Source organism: Peromyscus maniculatus, chromosome 13 (genome assembly GCF_049852395.1).
Source record: "Peromyscus maniculatus bairdii isolate BWxNUB_F1_BW_parent chromosome 13, HU_Pman_BW_mat_3.1, whole genome shotgun sequence".
In the NCBI taxonomy this organism is placed as follows: domain Eukaryota; kingdom Metazoa; phylum Chordata; class Mammalia; order Rodentia; family Cricetidae; genus Peromyscus; species Peromyscus maniculatus.
In genome coordinates, this window is record NC_134864.1 from 39484422 (window position 1) to 39503802 (window position 19381).

The 19381-nt window shown below is 50.7% G+C and overlaps 4 protein-coding genes across 10 annotated transcripts in view; 2 read left to right on the plus strand and 2 right to left on the minus strand.

Annotated features, from left to right (window-relative positions):
* Positions 1-939: 939 nt before the first annotated feature.
* On the minus strand, positions 940-4330 carry Stk16 (serine/threonine kinase 16). Of its 2 annotated transcripts, none has more exons than XM_006972160.3 (8): positions 4210-4330; positions 3676-3850; positions 2881-3100; positions 2455-2588; positions 2182-2302; positions 1959-2054; positions 1484-1605; positions 940-1372 (listed from the first exon to the last, which is right to left on the minus strand). In XM_006972160.3, the coding sequence occupies exons 2-8, from the start codon at positions 3759-3761 to the stop codon at positions 1234-1236; spliced, it is 918 nt and encodes a 305-aa protein (XP_006972222.1). In that variant the 5' UTR covers positions 3762-3850; positions 4210-4330; the 3' UTR covers positions 940-1233. The 2 variants fall into 2 exon arrangements, with proteins under 2 accessions (XP_006972222.1, XP_006972221.1); XM_006972159.4 differs by having other exon boundaries at positions 4037-4222.
* On the plus strand, positions 4284-14650 carry Glb1l (galactosidase beta 1 like). Of its 4 annotated transcripts, none has more exons than XM_006972163.4 (17): positions 4284-4502; positions 5593-5757; positions 5928-6094; positions 6314-6464; positions 6778-6838; positions 9391-9485; positions 9577-9751; positions 9833-9891; positions 9995-10116; positions 10214-10254; positions 10447-10565; positions 10838-10912; positions 11024-11113; positions 11253-11366; positions 11785-11916; positions 12122-12337; positions 12493-14650. In XM_006972163.4, the coding sequence occupies exons 2-17, from the start codon at positions 5680-5682 to the stop codon at positions 12754-12756; spliced, it is 1959 nt and encodes a 652-aa protein (XP_006972225.1). In that variant the 5' UTR covers positions 4284-4502; positions 5593-5679; the 3' UTR covers positions 12757-14650. The 4 variants fall into 4 exon arrangements, with proteins under 4 accessions (XP_006972225.1, XP_015841051.1, XP_015841047.1 ...); XM_015985565.3 differs by having other exon boundaries at positions 4291-4502; positions 5637-5757; XM_015985561.3 differs by having other exon boundaries at positions 4296-4502; positions 5605-5757.
* Ankzf1 (ankyrin repeat and zinc finger peptidyl tRNA hydrolase 1) lies at positions 12850-18625 on the minus strand. 2 transcript variants are annotated; one of them, XM_042260080.2, is made up of 13 exons: positions 18478-18625; positions 17544-17650; positions 17237-17339; positions 16923-17116; positions 16440-16552; positions 16202-16349; positions 15756-15984; positions 15459-15614; positions 14085-14538; positions 13829-13940; positions 13572-13739; positions 13389-13474; positions 12850-13190 (listed from the first exon to the last, which is right to left on the minus strand). In XM_042260080.2, the coding sequence occupies exons 1-13, from the start codon at positions 18623-18625 to the stop codon at positions 13067-13069; spliced, it is 2142 nt and encodes a 713-aa protein (XP_042116014.1). In that variant the 3' UTR covers positions 12850-13066. The 2 variants fall into 2 exon arrangements, with proteins under 2 accessions (XP_042116014.1, XP_076406129.1); XM_076550014.1 differs by lacking the exon at positions 16202-16349 and having other exon boundaries at positions 12867-13190; positions 16440-16586.
* Positions 18626-19010: 385 nt separating this feature from the next.
* Positions 19011-19381, plus strand: part of Atg9a (autophagy related 9A) — an 11570-nt gene continuing 11199 nt past the window's right edge. Inside the window, exon 1 of one of the 2 annotated variants that reach the window (XM_006972161.4) lies at positions 19011-19360. The gene's annotated coding sequence lies outside the window, so the exon portion shown is untranslated. The remainder of the gene's footprint in view (positions 19361-19381) is intronic. The other variant, XM_015985520.3, reaches the window with a different exon arrangement.

Here is a 19381-nt window from a genome sequence, read left to right on the forward strand (position 1 = left end):
GGCTCTACACTGAGGGTTTGGAATGGGGGCTGGGCGGGCCCAAAGTTCCTGGGCACAGAGCCACCTCACCCACTTGGGGGATGGGCAGGAACAGGGCAATCTCCTGGCGGTTTCTGCCATGGCTCCTCTAGCAAGCAGCTTTGCGGAGCTCGCTGTCTGTCTGGCTTTCTGGGGCTGCTGTTAGAAGTCAGGACGTCTCCCCTCTGTTTGTGCTTGCTTTTGGCCTCAGCCTCTGCCTGGACCCAAGGGAAAAATTACACTTTGCTAATAGGCACCCTAGGACTCAGGTTGACGTCAGCATGTAGGGGTGGGCATGGCTTGGGGGAGGAAGCCTCAAAGTCTCCAGGAGAGCCAACCCTGCCCTTGCCTCCCCTCCCTGGTGATTCAGGGACGCAGTGCCCTTCCCTGAGGAACTGGTTTAAAGCCCAGCTAAGGCAGGGTGCCTGTTTACTCAGCAAATGGGGCAGGAAGTGCCTGCTGGATACTGCCACAGGCCACTGGCCTCATCAATTATTAACTCTGTATGGGCTAGTCAGGGAGACTGGAAAAAATGGATGCCAGCTCCACTCCCCTTGTCCTCAGCTGAGGAGGGGAGACCCGGTGTGCTTCCACCCAGAGGTCACAGACTTGGTAAACCTGCCGGGCTGGGCTGCTGTTCTGACTAAGCTACCCACCTTAACAATGACAGAAAACTAGTTGAGTGTGCTTTCAAGGGGACCCTGGTCCCACTTCTTGGCACAGGCAGAAACCAGCTCAAGCTGGAGACTCTGGTTTTGACTAAGGCAAGCTTAAAGACCTGTCTGCTGCCAAACAGCCAAATCTCAAGTACATCTGCCTCTGACATCACACACCAGTCCCTCTTCCCAGGCTATTCCCCTTGGAAATGGCAACCAGACAGTTCATTGTTCTTTCCCTCCGGACACAGTGATCTAAAATACATAGAGTCTGTTTTCACTTTATTCTCCTTTTTATGTATTCTCCTGCTCCCAGATTTGGAGATAGAACATGATGTGTGCCCAGCAGTCCAGCTTTGAGCTCTATTTTCCATTATACTTCCCCCCCACCTCACCCTAGGCTCCTTGCCCAGGTACTGGGATAAGAGAGCAGAACACACAAGGACCCACCATTCTTGCCCCTAGCTGTTAAGACCCATCCTGGGTAAGAACGGAAGGAGTTCCAGTGAAAGCTGAAAGCCGCTTCAAGGTCATCTTCCCAACATGCCCATGGCTTTGATCAGATCTGGGTGGTGTGCTGGCCTGAAGTCGGTGGCTGCAATGCCTCCAACTGACTCAGGAGGACAGGAATGTGAGGGCGCTGCTGGGGGTCCACAGTCATCATAGAGGCCAAGAGCTGTCGCAAGACTGAAGAATGCCTGTGGGAGGTGGAGGGCAGAGGACTGAAGGACGCCTAGAACTGATGAGATTCCACCTTGACTGGCTCTAGGCAAGAGTCTACAACGCTTGGGGTCCCTCTTGCTGCTCACCTGGGGCTCTGTGGGATGCTGAGTTCATTCTGCACGGCAAGGGCCACACTGTCACCCTTCTGGAACACCATATCATAAGGGCCTTCCCCAAACATCATGGCATAAAGCACGCAGCCTAGGGACTGAACATAATTTGGTTAGTTCCTGGAAGGGGAAAAATGGTACCCCACTTACTGCTGTGATAAAAGGAGACCGCGTAAGCTAAAAATATGCCAGCCTCAGCCAGAGGAACTGTTAGCAGGAGGCCTCTTCAGGCCCCTGCTCAGTTACTGCCTCCAGCAGTTGACCCAGTTCAGCCACAGAGATGACACCACTTCCTGAGAACAGAAACCGTGCTGGTTCCCAGGGAGGAAGTGGAGAGAGATGGAGACATAGTGTGGTTCTGGGGTTCCATGCAACAGCAACCAAAGGTCTCCTTCCCTCTGTTCCATAGTAGCTACCGAGCCACACCCCTCTCCACCCAGATGCTCCTCACCCAGACATCAGTCCGCTCATCGATGACACAGTGGCTCTGCACAGAAAACAGCTCAGGGGCCCGGTAGGAGATGGTGCACCGCTGGGCCGCCCAGTCCTGGAAAAGTGTCCCCAGAGCGCCAAAGTGGAGCACCAGCCGGATCACGTGACCAAACTGGCACATGCATCAGAATGAGTTGGGGATGGGGAGGAGGTGGCCAAAGGAACTTGGGAGACTCTCTTACCTGTAGAGCTAGGGCCTGGCGGGAGCCCTCCACCTGGATACATGCTTGATTCATAGAACCCAAGTCCATTAACACTGGCTGCCCCTCATCACCAAGCAAAATATTGGTGGGCTTCAGGTCCCTGGAGGGAAGAGAAAATGACCCAAGGGCATCCTGGACGGGGAAGCTGGGGTCCTAGGGAGCACCATGGGAAGAGTGCAAGGATGCCCCAATTCTCTTGGGCCAGCTCTTCCCACTCGGTGCCAATAAGCGCATAGGGCCCCTCCCACTGACCTGTGCGCATAACCTTTGGCATGAATAGCCTCAAGGCCTCTGCAGATACCCAGCAACAATGGAAGGATTTGGTCTTCAGTCAGGAAGTTGCCTTGGTCCTTCAGCCTTTCTATCTCATTCCACAGTGTACCTCTCTACAACACAAAATGTCCTAGATTGAGATATTTTTGAAGTCTCTACTACCCGGGACTCCCTTTTATTCTGTGTCAAAGTCTGTCAACCTTTTACCACATACACTGTTACTGATCATCTGGGGCTTTGTGTGTCAAATTCAGATGGGACCCTGTGGTTCTCTAGGCCCCAAATTTAAAATGGCCCAGACCAGGACATGTGTTCCCAGCACGCTTATGTTCGACTACCCACAGAGCCCTGGGCAGGGCTGTGCAATCTGTTACAACCCCCTCTGTAGCCAGCAGCCTTTCTGACCTTGAAAAAGGGTAGTAGCAACCAGGCTTCATGCTTAGCACCTCGCTCTTTCAGACAGTAAGCCATGAGGCGAAGGATGTTGGGATGCTGGAAGAGGCGGTGCATGTCCGCCTCTCGCTGGGCCTCTTCCTGGTCCTGCTGCTCATGACACAGGATTCGCTTCAGGGCGTAGAAGTGTCCATCATGTAACCCCTCCACTAGGTCCACATAGCTGAACCCACTGTGGGCCAAAGGGGTCAGTGAAGGACCATGGTCATCTCCCACATGGCTTGGACCCAGAGGAATTCCCTTAGGGAGGGGTGCCTCTCACATGGAGTAGAAACCCTCCCAGGAGGTGGTTCTCAGATAGTTTCAAGATTTAGGGCTTGAGCTCCTCGTGAACAGGGACACAGAAATTACCAAGGTTCTATGGTCTGAGTACAAGATATTCAATTAAGATCAAGTAGCAATCAACATTTATCAAGTGCTTATGAGCCAGGCACTGGGTGAATTTATCAAATGCTTATGAGCCAGGCACTGGGTGACATGTTTTGATAAATATACTATCTCAGTTCTCACAAGTCCCTCAGTGAGACATTATAATCATCTCCATTAAGCAGATGAAGAAACACACAGTTGACTTAAGGTCACACAAGGTGGATCCAGGAGGCCAGGGTCCAGATTCCACTTTCTCTTGACCCATTCAGCTAAGTCGGGTGAGGAAGAATCTAAGGCTAACACTCTGGCGTTTCTATCATGTGCTGACCATTGTCCTTAAATGACCTGGGACTAGCTAAGTGACTTCCAAACACTCACCCCTCCCCCAGTTTATGGATGAAGAGGTAACGCTTATTGTCAATGATGACAGTTCCCCGGGAGCAGACACACAGTGCGTGGCCCATAATGTCTCAGTCATCCTCTTCAAGGATGGTCTATCTTCCGGGGAGAGTGGGCTCTTCCAGGCGATGGGCTGGGGGCCCCGCGCAGCATGCTGGAATGAAAACAGCAGGTGGAGGGTCAAGAACAATCCCGAGAGCCACTGAGGTACCAACACGGAGAGCTCAGGTCCAGCTCCGGGGACCCAGATTCACGTCTAAAGAAAACAGACCCCGGCGACTCCAGCGCTAAGACGGCTGAGTTGTGGCGCTTCAAAGCGCCAAGCCATGCTGCGTCTTACCAGGCCGCTTCCTTCCACCCCGGGCACACCTTCGGCCAGGTCCCGCTCTCACGCCCGGCGGGCATGGGGTGGCTGGGCAGGAGGTGCGGGACTCGAGCCCACCTCTGGCTGAGCCCACCCTCCGGCGCCCGGGACCGAGCCCCAGGGTCTGCAAGGACAGGTTCTCCACTGACCTGGCTCGGGCCTGAGCAAAGGGCCAGGGGCCGGAAGCCGCGGTGACATCATCAGTCCGCGTCGAAGTAACGGCCCGCCGTGTCCTAGCAACAAGAGGCGGCGAGAGGATGTGGGGACCCGGAAGTGAGAGGCGGGGGCCCGGCTAGACCCGGAGGGTGGAATGGTTTCGGTATCTCCCTGAGGGTTCCCACTTGGCCTTCAGGAAGGGTCAAGACGCAGGGACTTGTACCAAAGGGGAGCAAAGCCGGGCTCTGCCCGAGGCCTCTAGGACCTCCGTCCCCCAATGTCGGAGGTAGGAGGCCTCATACCTCCCCCGCGCGCTGGAGTCCGAAAGTTCCCCACTACAGTAGCCTAACTCGGAGGAGGACCCAGGGAGGGACGGGTGCTGGCCCTTAGACGCCTGGAGGTCTGATCCCGTAACACTTTCAGGCCTCTGGCCCTGTGTTCCATTGCCTTAGCTAGTGTCGGAGTGCGCCTTTGAACCAGCGTGCCACAGTTTCTAAATCTGGTCCTAAACTGTCTCCTAGCTGCGTGACCTCCAGGAAGTGATTTAGCCTCTCAGAACCTCCCTTTTCCCAGCTGTAAGACAGTAGTAGTACCTAGGGCTAAGTAAGTGTTGTGAATTGTGAGGCCAAACTGACTAGTTCCAATCCCAGCCACTTAATTCATTTTCCTTATATGTAAGATGAGAATGATAATTATTTCATAGGTTTTTTTTTCAAGATTAAATGTCTTTCGTACATTATCTGACACATAGCCTTCAATGTGTGTCGATAAACAGAAATAGTATTTTCTACCCTGATTCGTCACAGCTGTGAAGGCAGGCGAACTGGAAAATTGGATTTCCAAGCTTTGCACTATGTTTTTTCCACATCTCTTGCCTAGACAGGCAGATATATTGGAAAGGAGTGCACCTCCAAAAAAAAAAAAATTGGCCAAACAGACTCCTTATAACTCAGTTTCCCCTTTCCATAGTTGTGATCACCATGAAGATTTTCTACGTTTTTCGATGTTTCTGAACCTATTTTAGCCCTTGGTTCTGTTACCACTCATATAGATTTAACTTGATGTGTGCCAGATCCTTTGCTAGTCATGAAGATTCAAGACGCCCTACTGGCGTTCAGAGAGTTCAGTGCAGAAGAGCAGGACACCTCATTAAAATGCAGATCCTGATCCTATAGGTCGGGGGTAAGACCCCGGATTCTGCATTTCTAACAAGCTCCCAGGTGATGCTGATGAAGCCGATCCGTGAACAGCACTTTGAGTAGCAACATGTAGAGGATTTAACAAACTAGTGGATGGTGGGTGGCTGCAGGCAAAAGGCAAAGTCCGGGTTAACTGCCTGAAAACTTGAGGTGGTCCCCGCCCCTTTGCTTGCTGAGGTTCCCTCCCAGGAATCCGACACGTGACGTGACGGGTGGGACAGCCCTCACAGAGCAGAAGAACCCTGTAAGTGCGTGGCTGTGAAGATGCCTCCTGACCTGCCTTCCCTGCCGCTGAAGCTTGTGATGCTGCTATTGCTGCTGCTGCCCCTGCCGCTGGCCCAGGTAAGCGGAGAGGGGTCGAACTGCCTGGCTGGGTGTGGGGGAAAAGGAAACAGAACCGGCGGCGGAGGAAAGATGGTCAACCACCGACAGGGCCAGTTCAATCTCTGAAGCACTTGGCAGACACTGACCCTCGCTCCAGACCTCTGCTGAGCCAGGCTTCTCCCTTGCAGGCAGAAACTCGCTCCTTCGTCGTGGATCGGCAACATGACAGATTCCTCCTGAACGGGGCCCCGTTCCGCTATATTTCTGGCAGTCTGCACTACTTTCGCGTACCGCCGGTACTTTGGGCCGACCGGCTTCTCAAGATGCAAATGAGCGGCCTCAACGCTGTACAGTTGTAAGAAGTGCTCTGGAGAGCTTGGTGGAAGCGACGTTTCCTCTTCCTTAGAACGGGGAACAGGAAAACAAGACTGGGCTTGAAAGGGGTTGGAGCTCCAGGACTCCTGAGGCAAGGGCGGGAAAGGGTGGCCCAGAACCTCCTTCCAGCTGCTTCTCTCCCTGCAAGTCCTGACTCCCCTAGTTACCTCTGAGACCTGTTAACATCTTCCTTTCTCAGTTACGTGCCCTGGAACTACCATGAGCCAGAGCCTGGGGTCTATAACTTTAACGGCAGCCGGGATCTCATTGCTTTTTTGAATGAGGCAGCTAGAGCGAACCTGTTGGTCATACTGAGACCAGGACCTTACATCTGTGCAGAGTGGGAGATGGTGAGTTAGTTGGAGAAGGGCAGGACCAAAGGCAAAGTTCTTGCAGGGTTTCAAATACTACTATCTGCCCATACAGTAGGGGCCATTTCTAGCACTTACACTCAGCTCCCTCCCTTCTTACCTCCCCCACTGCACCCCAAAACAAAGCTATCTGTAGCTCACAAGTAGCTTATCCTGTAATCCCAGCACTTAGGAGGCTGAGACAGGAAGACTGCTGTTTGAGTTTGAGGCTAGCCTAGGCTACAGTGAACCCCTGTCTCAAAACAAGACAAAAATCCTGTATGCTTATGTGTTGCCTTATGTTTTTCTCAAGGGAGGCCTCCCATCTTGGCTGCTTCGAAAACCTAATATTCATCTGAGATCCTCAGATCCAGGTGAGTTGAGACAAAAGATTTGAGTGCCTGAACAAGAGACCGTCCTTCACTTGGAGGTCATACATTTATTCTTTCCTTCCTGTCTAGCAGAATGCTAGAAACTGGGAACCGAGAGAACTAGTCCCTGGGCAAAATAAAACTTTTAATACTGCCGGGTGGCGGCGGCACACGCCTTTAATCCCAGCACTGGGGAGGCAGAGCCAGGCAGATCTCAGTGAGTTCGAGGCCAGCCTGGGCTACAGAGTGAGTTCCAGGAAAGGCGCAAAGCTACACAGAGAAACCCTGCCTCGAAAAACCAAAACAAAAAACAAAAAACAAAAACAAAAAAAACAAAACCCCAAACACTTTGAATACCGTGCGGTGCATAGCAGACATGTGATGTACTCCTACAATCCCATCGCTTACACGATAGAGACAGGAGGACCAGGAGTTCAAGATCATCCTCTACAGGCTCAGTCCGTTCCTCCATTTCCCTTTCCTCTAAGTGCTGGACTATCCCAGGACGAAGTCCTTGGATAGATCTCTTTTGTGATTTCGTTCTTTAGGTAATCCCATCCATTTGTGTGACAGAATTAACCTGTGAAGTATCTAATGACACCCAACTATGCCCTTCTCTCCTAGGACCTCCCCATGACTTCTCTGCACACACTAAATCCTTGTGTTGCTTCTCTAGATAGACAGAGAAAAGGGGCAGGGATGTAGCTGGAACTGAGTTTCTGGGATGGGCTTTTCAAACCAGCTACTTTCTTGTCCCTAGAGCCGTCCCATCTGAGCCAGTGGCACTCCATCTTCCTCCCCAGCACTCTACACACTGTGGTGTAACCCTTCACACCTCTCCTGCATTCACACTCTCTCCTGTCACCCTGCATTCAGGCCATCAGAAAAATCTTGTCAGTATGACTCTCAACAACATTGAATTTCATTATTTCCGGTCACTTCCCGCTGCCACCGGGTGGCCCCAGCCTCCCGTCGTTGCTCTTCCTGGTGTATTCTCCCTCCCATGTAGTCTGTTCTTAGTTTCGCAGCTAGTGAACTTCTGTGGAAATGGTGGAAACATACATCTCAAGTCATATCATAGTGCTACTTAAGCCTCCCTAACACGCGCTCCTCTCATTCAGAATATGAACCAGTCTCCTGTCACTTCCAACCCTGCCAGCCTGAGTTTGAGTCCCTTGGACTTGTGTGGTGAAGGGAGAGAACCAACTCCTGCAAGTTGTCCTTTGACCTCAGCAAGCATGCTGTGGCTTCACACACACACACACACACACACACACACACACAAAATGAACGTTAATAAAAACTTCTTTTAAGCCAGGGGGTGGTGGTGCCAGTGATCAGGAGGCAGAAGCAGGCAGATCTCTGTGAGTTCGAGGCCATTCTGATTTATATAGTGAATTTCAAGACAGTCCATGCTACATAGGAAGACCCTGTTTAAAAAAAAAAAAATAAGGAAGGCATAAGTAAAGATGCCTGTCACCAAGCCTGATGACCAGAGTTTGATACTTGGGACCCAAGTGGTGGAAGGAGAAAACTGACTCCTGAAGGTTGACTTTCATTCATATGTCACCACACCACATCCATTTATTCTCACACACACACACACACACACACACACACACACACACACACACTCATGTCAGTGTTACTCTCAACAACATTGAGTTTAATACTTCTGGTTACTCCTACCGCTATCTGCTGGTCCAAACCTGCTGGTCCAAACCACCCCTCAGCCTTCATAATAGCATATACACACACACACACACACACACACACACACACACACACACACACAAATAAATAAATAAATGCAATTTTAAAATACGAGCATAAAGAATGGAGACATAAATTAACATCAACTAGAGAGAGGGGGATGGGAGAAAAAGTGTCAGGAAGAAAAAGTAACATGCATGAAGGCACTGAGGGGGAATCATAAAAGTAATAAATAAGAGTTGAGAATTTAAGGCATGAAATCACATGACTGTTCATTAAATGAGAGTCCATCCAAGTCAAACACTGCTTTCTGTGAAATTTCACAGCACTCTTAAGTGTAAGTTGACTGCATAATAACTCCATGTTAGGTGGTTAGCCTCTTGTCTTACACGGAGTCTTAGGAAACAGTTTAGTTTCCTGCACTCCTAGAGTTTCCTCTGAGAGTCACTGCTGCTGAGGCTGGGGGGGGGGGGGGTGGCTCGGCACATCAGAACACTGACTTCTAGAGAAGCCAGGTTTGACTTCCAGCACCCACGTGGTGGCTCATCACCATCTGTAACTCCAGCTCCAGAGGATCTGATGCCCTCTTCTGGCCTCCTCTGCAGCTACCGAGGCACATGGTACAAAGACAACATGCAGGCAACACATTCATACATATAAAAAAAGAAATAAAAATAATAAAATTCAGAAAGAGTCACTGCTCTCTAGATTTAGTTGGGAGACAAGGAAAAGGGAGGCTACAGCCTAGAGTGTGGCACTGAGGAGACTATCAAGAATGCTGGGGAGGCGGGCTGTGAAGGCAGTGACCCCTAATGAGCAGAGCACACTGCTCCTTCCTTTAGACTTCCTTGCTGCTGTGGACTCCTGGTTCCAGGTCTTGCTGCCCAAGATATATCCATTTCTCTACCACAATGGGGGCAACATCATTAGCATTCAGGTATGGATGGGGAGTGGGCTGGGCAAGAGAAGAAGGTCCAGGTGTCCTCGACCTCCCTTGCCTCACGGCAGGACCCTCTTTTCCCTGGTAGGTGGAGAATGAGTATGGTAGCTACAAGGCCTGTGACTTCAAGTACATGAGACACTTGGCTGGCCTCTTCCGGTCATTGCTAGGAGACGAGATCTTGCTCTTCACCACAGATGGGCCTCAAGGACTCAGATGTGGTTCCCTCCCAGGACTCTATACCACTATAGATTTTGGCCCAGGTCTCCTAAACAAGGGTTGGGAGTGGAGTCTGGGCACCTCCTCTGTGATCTGTGTTCTTTACCCGTGTTTTCTTTTGGCAGCTGACAACATGACCAAACTCTTTGCCCTGCTTCGGAGTTATGAACCCCATGGGCCACTGGTGAGGGGCTATCAGGAAGGGGAATAAAAAAAAATCATACTCTGGCTGGAATGGGACCAGCTTTATTCCCACCTCACCATGACTCTTTCACATCTCTCTCTAGGTGAACTCTGAGTACTATACAGGCTGGCTGGATTACTGGGGCCAGAATCACTCCACCCGATCCAGTACATCTATCGCCCAGGGACTAGAAAAAATGCTCGAGTTGGGAGCCAGTGTGAACATGTAACTGAGGACACACTTATGTTCCTGGGGGTTGGAGTTTAAAGTTAAGATTCCATAGGTCAGATTTTACCCTTTCTCCCACCCACCCCCACTGTAGGTACATGTTCCATGGAGGGACTAACTTTGGATACTGGAATGGTGAGTGCCGTCCCTGTGGTGGAAGCAGGGAGGTAATAAGGAATTAAAATCTTAGACTGCACAGATTAGGAGGTCTAGAAGCTGTGTATGGCTACCACTGTCCCCCCAATCGCAAGATTTTCTGCACAAAGCTCTTTGCTTAGTGCTTATCACTGAAGATGATGTTGAATTAACTAAATTACTTTAACCCAGGTGCTGACGAGAAGGGACACTTTCTTCCAATTACTACCAGCTACGACTATGATGCGCCCATATCTGAAGCAGGGGATCCCACACCTAAGCTTTTTGCACTTCGAAATGTCATCAGCAAGGTGCCCTTTTATTCACTGGGGAAAGGGAGAGTTTCCATATTGTTCAAGAGCCCTACAAACGGGTGGTGCTCGTCTGGGTAACAGAGCCCTCTTAGCATTTCATGAAGTATTTACCACTCACATGGGACATCTGGGGAGCTATACACATGTGGAAAATTATAGGGTCTTCATGGCTTCCTGCAGTCCATCCCTGGGTTCCAGGTCAAGAACCTTCTTTTAGGGCCTTGGATTATTTTGCTTTTCCTATGACTACTGAGAGAATTTGGGCTCAGTTCCAGGAAATTCCCTTGGGACCTTTACCTCCCCCCAGCCCCAAGATGAAGCTTGGACCTCTGACTTTGAGCCTGGTAAGTTTCTCCTCCTCTTTCCTGATCTTATACCAATGTTTTCTGAATCATTCACCCTGAGCAGCCCTCAAGTCAGACACTTAGCAGTTTGGTTGCTCTTTGTCCTCACAGGATGGGAATTTGCTGTCTTTCCTAGACTTTCTCTGCCCCCACGGCCCCATCCGTTCAGTTTTGCCGTTGACCTTTGAGGCTGTCAAGCAGGTAAGGTATAAACTCCCATCGGATGGGAGTGGCAGACTCCTTCAGCAGCCGCAGCCCAAAGTTCTCTAGCCACTAATGTTCCCACGGTGCCCGTCCTTATCACCAGCTCATCTTAAGTAACCCATTCTTCTGTATCTAGGATCACGGCTTTATGCTGTACCGGACCTATCTGACTCACACTATTTTTAAACCAACACTATTCTGGGTGCCAAATAATGGAATTCATGACCGTGCCTATGTGATGGTGGATGGGGTAAGAACCTAATTCCCAACCAATTTATAATCTCAATTTCTTTCCCTACCCCCAAGCCCCCATCTCTAACTAACCCTTCCCCACCTGTTTGCCCACATGGATAGAGGTTCAGGTTATAAGCTGGGATGAGGGAGAATGTGATTAAGGATAGTTTTTTAACCAGGGATGTGGTGGGCACACCTGCATTCCCAGCCCTCAGTAGGCTGCAGCAGGGAAGTCACAGCATGGGCTGCCCAGTGCGTTTTGGCAGTCTGGACTACACAGAGACCCTGTCTCAAGAAAGCAGAGTACCAGAACGGTAGATAACCAACAAGACGATCCCATTCTCTCCAAATAAAGTCTTCTAATGTGATTCACTGTGTAGGGGCCAAGAACTGAGGACTGGGTGTTTTTTACTGGAACCTGTCCCTATCCATAGGAACTGATGGGTGTCCTGGAGCGGAATTTGAAAAATGAACTATATTTGACTGGGAAAGCAGGGGCCAAGCTGGATATCTTGCTAGAGAACATGGGGCGGCTCAGTTTTGGGTCTAACCACAGCGACTTCAAGGTAAGCTGGTTTTGCCTATTCTTCCCCAGGACTGACCACCTCTCTTGGAGAACAGGGCCTAATGGAAGACCTCCGTCCCTAGGCTTAGGTAGAGGAATGGTGCTTGAATACATGGACATGGCCAGTTACATTCCAGAGCTTGGTTAGGGATAGCATGGGTCCTTGTGTGGATGCAGTGAATGGCTTCTCATTTGCTTCCCCACAGGGCCTGTTAGAGCCACCGCTTCTGGGGCAGACGATCCTCACCGAGTGGATGATGTTCCCTCTCAAAGTTGATAAGCTTGTCAGGTGGTGGTTCCCCCTGCAGCTGATGAAGAGAGCCCAGCCTCCGCCTGCCTCTGGCCCTGCCTTCTACTCCACCACATTTACAGTGCTAGGCAAACTTGGGGACACATTTCTGTATCTACCCGGATGGACGAAGGTATTGCTAATGGTGGTAGTTGAAGTGTGGGGGGGCACATGACCAGAAAAACAAACTGGGACTAGAAATTACTCATTGGGTTAGAACTTGAAAGGGGGCAGTTCTACCCTGTGGAGAGCTGACCCTTTGTTTTTCCACTCCATCCCCTCTCCCAGGGCCAAGTATGGATCAATGGGTTTAACTTGGGCCGGTACTGGACAAATCGGGGTCCACAACAGACCCTATATGTACCAAGACTTCTGCTGTTTGGTAGATCTGTCAACAAAATCACATTGCTGGAGCTAGAAAACGTGCCTCAGGAGCCCCAAATCCAATTTTTGGATACACATATCCTCAATAGCACTTTGCATTGGGGATATGCCTATTTTCTCCCAGAAACACAAGGTTCATATGAACCAATGGAGTTAAGTGGGCACTGAAAGAAAGATGACCCTTGAATCTGGGCACAGGGCAGGAGCTTTTGGTGCTGGCCACAGTGACCATAAAGAATCAAAGGCTACAATCCCTCTGAATGTAAGTACAGATACAGTTTTCTTGCCAAACTTTATTGTGATTAAAATTCCAAAGACAGTGCTGCTCCACGCACCTCTGTGGCCCTGCCCTGCCCTTGTTCCTGAGTCCTTCACCCCCATCTTCCACATAATCTCGAGCTTCATGAGGAGGAAGAGAAACTCTAGGTCTGAATGTGTCCTCTCAGGGCCTCGAGTTGGCCCCAGATGGTATAAGAAATCAGGAAGAAGGCCTCCCTGCCTGACTTCGATGGTCTCGGAGGCAACGTGTGGAGCAGAAAGAGAAGTCGAGGTAGTGAAAGGGAACGAGGCCTTGGAGGGACACGCCACAACCCCAACAGCGTCTAAAGAAAAGGAAGACAAATGACTGCACAGACACCCCACAAACTGTCCCGTCTCAGCTTTGCCCAGCCCTTAAAGATCCCCGAGAACCTCAAATCCCCTCCGTGATCCTTCTCAACACCACGAAGGCCCTCATTCCTCGTCCCCCGAGTGACCCCTAGGACCCAGGAGCCCACCCTTTCATTCCCTGGCCCCCGTACCCAGCATTGACAGCCGCAGAGTCAGGAACTGGAGGGCTAGGGGCTCCCAACTGGGCAGCGAGTCGGCGTTCTGCAGCCAGGGCTCTCTGGAAACCAGAAGCGATGTTAAAGAAGAGTCCGCAGGGGTGAAGCGCACACGCAGGAGGTGACAGCTCACTCCGGGGAGGGGAGGTATGGCCTCACCTTCTCTCGGTCACTGAGGGCAGCAAATCGCCGCCGCTCTTCCTGCTCCTGCTCTTCCTGCTCCCTCTGCTGCTGCTGCTGCTGCTCCCGCTGCCGGCGGGCTGCCTTCTGCTCCTTCTTCTTTGCGGCCTGGCGGGCCTCCATTTCTTGAGTCAGTGGCCCTGGCACCTGGAGGGTTTCCCAAAGGTACTGTAAAACTGTAAGGACCCGGTGAGGATCTGATGCCCTCCCACTCTGCCGCTCCTTTTCCAGCTCACCCGAGCCTTGTTGTAATCATAGGCATCAAGATTCTTCTCCATGAACCTTCGGAATTCATTCCGTGTGGATTTGTCAGCTGCCACAGTATAAGGTGGCCGAGCCCTAGAGTCCCTAAGGACAAAAACCCAAAACCGAGTTCAACTTGCCTTCTGCTTTTTCTGACATCACCCAAGGAAATAGTATCAGGTGCCAACAGGAGCCCCCACCACATTCTGCTCGTAATCCTAAACGGGCTCAGGATGGAGATATACTTACTGTATAGTAGGGTCAGCACCTGCCTCCAACAGAAGACGGACTACTAAGCCTCTTCCGGCTGCAGCCGCTGCATGCAGGAGAGTAAAGCCACCAGAGCCCAAAGGGGCATTGAGTAGGGACCTAACTCCAGGGTCGACAGGCCCAGTAGCGAGCTGGAGCTTTAGCACCTCAACTTCCCCAGCTCGGCAAGCCGACAGAAGCATGTCCCAGAGCTCTGGCTGGTCAGGGGCTTTGGCTGTAACCACTTGGTCTGCCTGTGAGAGGGGCCCGTCTCGAGATTGCTGAAGAAGAGTCACGTGTGTCTCACACTGCTGGCCTTGACTTCTCTCCTTCTTCTTTTTCCTCCTCCTCCGCTTGGGCAACACCTCAAATTCACGAAGATCCAGGGTCCCCAGTGTCAATTCTACTAGCTCCAACTCTACTTGGGAGCCATCTTCTTCCTGAGACTCTGAACCTAGGGAAAAATATGATGTTAGATCTATCTAAAGAATAGGGAGAGGGTGGAAGGCTGTGGGCGTCCTCAGATGGGTTTACATTTATAAAAAGATACTCAGATCATTCTGAAATGAAGTGTTTCTGTTCTGTCCCTGGACTCTCCCAGTGAACAGCATTAGGACAGTACAAAGTAGAAGAAAGCACCATCGTGGTGGGGCACGACTTAGTCCTAGCACTTGGGAGGCAGAGCCAGGTGGATCTCTGTGAGTTCAAGGCCAGCCTGGTCTACAGAGCGAGATCCAGGACAGGCACCAAAACTACACAGAGAAACCCCGTCTCGAAAAACCAAAAAAAAAAAAAAAAAATAGAGGAAAGCAACCCTTAGCTCAACGCACAGCATCTAATCACTCAAACAACACATGCTAAGTACCCTCCATGCTAAGTACCAGGAATCAATCTATGAGCAGTAATAAGATTTGGCAAGGTCACTAAACATGTCTTAGTGCATGCCTGTAATCCCAGCATTTGGAAACTGGAGGCAGAAGGACAGTGAGTTCAAGATCAGCCTGGGCTACATAGAGAGCTCCAGGCCAGCCTGGGCTAGATGACAAAGACCCCGCCTCAATAAGGAAGCAGCTTGGTGTGGTGGCTCAGGAGTGGAATCTAGCATCTGGGAGGCTGAGGCAGAAAGATCGCCATGATTTCAAGGCCAGTGTGCACTAGTTCACATGGGTTCTAGACCAGTCTGGGCTAAAGTGAGACTGTCCCAAAACATACCTTATTTTATAAACAGATGCTGGTAGGCATGAGTGGATGGGTGTGGGTTATTTTGATGGGCTCACCTATCAACTAGTAGATGGGTCAGTTATGAGAACTGGTCACTGCATTTCCAAAGCAGACATGTAGATATATTTGAAAATTGCCAGATGGTGCTCAAACCTTGTTTGAGTGATTCTTCATCCTGCCCAAGTGCCTTATTTTCATCACTGGGGACCTTTGTTTTTTCTTTATCAGCAGCCTTTTTCCTCTCCTCTCTCACTGGCTTCCAGTGTTTCTCAGGTGAATGAAATCTGACCATTTCTCGAGGGTCTTCATCTGCCACAAAACAAAAAGTTCTTTCTCAAACTTAAGTGTGGAGAAGCCAGCCCAGGTCAATTGGGCTGCAGTCCACAGGCTAGGAAACCCCATGGTATATATAGGTCTGTGTATGAGGTCCCAAGGCCTAGAATAGCTCACCATACACCTGCAAGGTTGTCAGCTTATGAAGCACACGCTGAAGCTCTCCAAAAGTGGGTCTTCGGGTGGTGAGGGGGATATCCCAAAGTCTGGAATCATCCTTTTGCAAGGGTGCCCCCTGGCCTCCAAAGAACAAGGACCGGCCAGAGCGTGGGGCACGTAGCAGTATTATGTCTGCCTCCCCCAGTGCTTTAGCCCAGGCTGGCCCTGCTAGCAGGTCACGAACATCCTAAAGAGAGTAACTCCACTTAGCATGTTTCACTTACTTTTTAAAAAAATCTCCAAACAAAACAATGGCCCTCTGATCATATGCAGGGAGTGGCAGCTAGAGAGGGAGAAAGAACGAGAGAATATTCCTGGAGATCCCTCTTCTATTGTCTACCCAGAAAACTACAAAGACTGAGAGATCACAGGACTATCACAGGGATCTGTGAGGCCTAACTCACCTTATACAGCATGGCTTCATTGTAACGCCTCAAGTTGGCTCCAGCAGACCGTGACGGCCTCCCCTGGGCATCCCGAAGCCCCTGGGCTGTGCCCCTCTTGGCCCGCACGGTGTAACGGTGAAAGGTTTTGTGTGTCACCACTTCTCTTCTGTAGATGGCACACACTCAGTACCCGAGACCAGCCGGTGCTCCCAGGTTAACGGGGTCCATCCTTCAGCCCCATGCAGCACCCTCTCACCCTTGAAAAATGGCACCAGCAAAATGCCCAGCCGCAGCCATGAGCACCACGTAGTACCTGGGACCTCCACTTTGCAGGCTCTGTAGCAGCAACTCCGCTTTTTCTGGGGGAATCTATAGGACGGATGCAACAGACACATTCCACGTGATGCATGCATTGAGAACAAGACACCATGTGTTACACTTGCATTATCTCATTAATTACAACCACCCTCGCCTCATTTCCATTCCACAAAGAAGGATATTCGAGGCGCGGAGAGGCAGAGATAGAAGATGGAAGTGGTAGAGTCAAAATTTAGACTTATCCCTTTACAGTCGACCCTTTCAAGATTCTGGCCAGTTTCAATTCAAGATTGTGCTGTGAGGTATGATAGCCGAACCCAAAAGGAAGGGAGGAAATGAGACATGCATGGGCTAAAGAAAATCCAGGCTGAGTGTATATATAAGAGCTGGGATTGATCACACAACCTGTACTGTTACTTGCCTGGTGAGGGCCTAGGACACAGCGATAGGCATACAGAAACTGGCCTTGGGCGTTTTTGAAAAGGACCCGATGTGGGTAGAATCCTCGGGGTCGGTTAGGTTTTTCAAACTCCGCCCTCCCCTCATCCTGCGTCAGCAAGTCCTCCTCGCTAGAGGAGTCTGAGTCTTCGGATCCCGAGATGCTGGAAAGATCTCCTGTGACAAATATGGGACATGCAAGTTTGACACACCACCTCTGACCTTTCTTCAAACCCCACTGTGTCTTTTCCACCCTACCCCCGCTCCCATACAGACTTCCCCATACCCAGCATTAACCTGTGGAGCTCTGCTTTTCAAAGTCCGAAGCAGACAAGGGAGGCTTGTTCTTGAGACGTTGTTTTAGGTTAAAGCGATGCCAATCAAGTTTATAATGCTCTCTCTGGTGTGAAGGGAAAGGGAGGCAGAGTGGGGATACATTCTACCTTGGCCTCATCCAGGAAGCAAAGTAGTCACAGAAGTCTAGGAATCAGGCAGCGCCAAGTGCATTAGACAAAGTATGGATCTTTTATTAACTTAAGTACCTTGTCCCACCCACCGTGACACTTCTGTTCCTAATAGCTAGCCCTACACCCTGGCCTTTTACCTGTTCCTGGTGGTTCTGGAAGATCTGGTCACAGGCTGAACAAAATAATTTCTCTGAAATATCCAGAGAACATGGGGATACTTTTCTTCCTGACAGTGTGCTCTCTCCTGAACAGAAGAAAAGGGTAGTTGAAAGTAGAAAGTCTACAGAGAACTTACAGTACCTAGAACTATATCAAATACCCATTAAAAGGATAATATAGAAGGAAAAGATGGCATGACCTTGCCTTCCAAGAATTTACAATCTGGCAATCATGAAATAAATGATACAGTAACTGTTCCGTACAATAAATATACTTTTAAAAAGATACATGTAAAATTAACAAATATTACAATCCAATTATCCAAATGGATTGTCTTCGAGTTTGAGGCCAGCCTGGTCTACAAAGTGAGTTCCAGGACAGGCTCCAAAACTACAGAGAAACCCTTTCTCAAAAAACAAAACAAAAAACCAAACAAACAAAAATCCTTTTATTTTTGGTGTTGGGGCTTTAAGGCCTCACACATCCTAAGCATATTCTGTTCCACTGAGTTGCATCCCACTCTGCCCCCCCAGTCTATTAAGTGCTACCTAACACATCTGAAGAACCCTAGAGCAAGGGTAAATTATCAAAACTCAGTCATTTTTCATCAATCAGGAAAACGCCTCCTGAATCAATGTTTTCCACATCCTTAGATACACAGTAAAAGTTAACTCTGGAAGAACACCCGTCTCTCTACCTCAAACTTCACTGAAGCCGGACATGGCAGTGCACTCAGGAGGCAGAGGCAGAGCTCAATGAGTTAGGGGTCAGCCTGTTCTACATAGTCCAACAGAAAGAATCAGTGTGGACCCCTAAGCTGGGAAATGACAGTGTGAAAGTCTTCCGTGTTAACAGAGTCCACGGAACCCTGTGACGTTCCTCATAGGTCCACCCCCAAAGCATCCCGGATACCTGGACAGGGAGTATGCGACGCCCCGGCCAGAGCCTCCGCGGGTGCTTGGCTCACCAGGCTCAGGCCCCGAACGAGTGGGGCTTCCGCGCTGAGGTCCAACAGGGAGACCGAGGCAGGAGCCAGGCCTGCACCTGGAGCCGGCGACATGGCTGAAGCAGAGTAACTCCGAAGCAGCTCCTGGAGCAGAAACGGAGGGGAGACACAGCTCTCCAGGACGAGATTCTACTGCCGAGTCTCCAGGCGGCCCGGCCTGGCCATCCCCACGCAGAAAGGCCCCTCGGCCCTCACCTGCCCCCACGAATCAGTTCTTCGGTAAATACGTGAGGACCTTACAGTCAAGAGCACCCAGACCCAAATGGTGTCCAGCAGTTACCAGTCGGAGGCTAGTAACCTGATCGACTGGCACCGACACCGACTGAACCTCGTCCCTCGTCCCCGTCCTTAGAAGCCGCCACTAATAACCCGAGAGGCCAGCCGCACGCACGTCTACCGTTCGAAAGCTGGATTTCTGCAACACCACGATCTGGAGGCTACGGAGCGGCGAGAGGGACACACCGCGGCGCCGGTAGCCCAGCCCTGCACCACGTAGAGCTCACTATTGGTCCTCTGCTCTACAAGACCCGCCTCCAACCTTTCGCCCTGCCCCCTGGGCCAAGAATTGGCCACCATGTCTCCACCCACTTTGTTCATTGGCCAGACCGGCTGCGGGTGACAGTGAATGACAGACGGAGGGCCTAGCGCTCCGGGTCTGGCCGAGCCCAGCAGAACAGACCGGGCTTCTGGAATCGCCCGGGTCGCGGTTCCTGCGGTGACACGCGAGGCTGGTAACTGGAATCCTCAGACCCAGGCCCAAGCTGCCCAGGGGTGCCCACAGAGCCCCAAGTGAGTTCGCGATGCGTAACG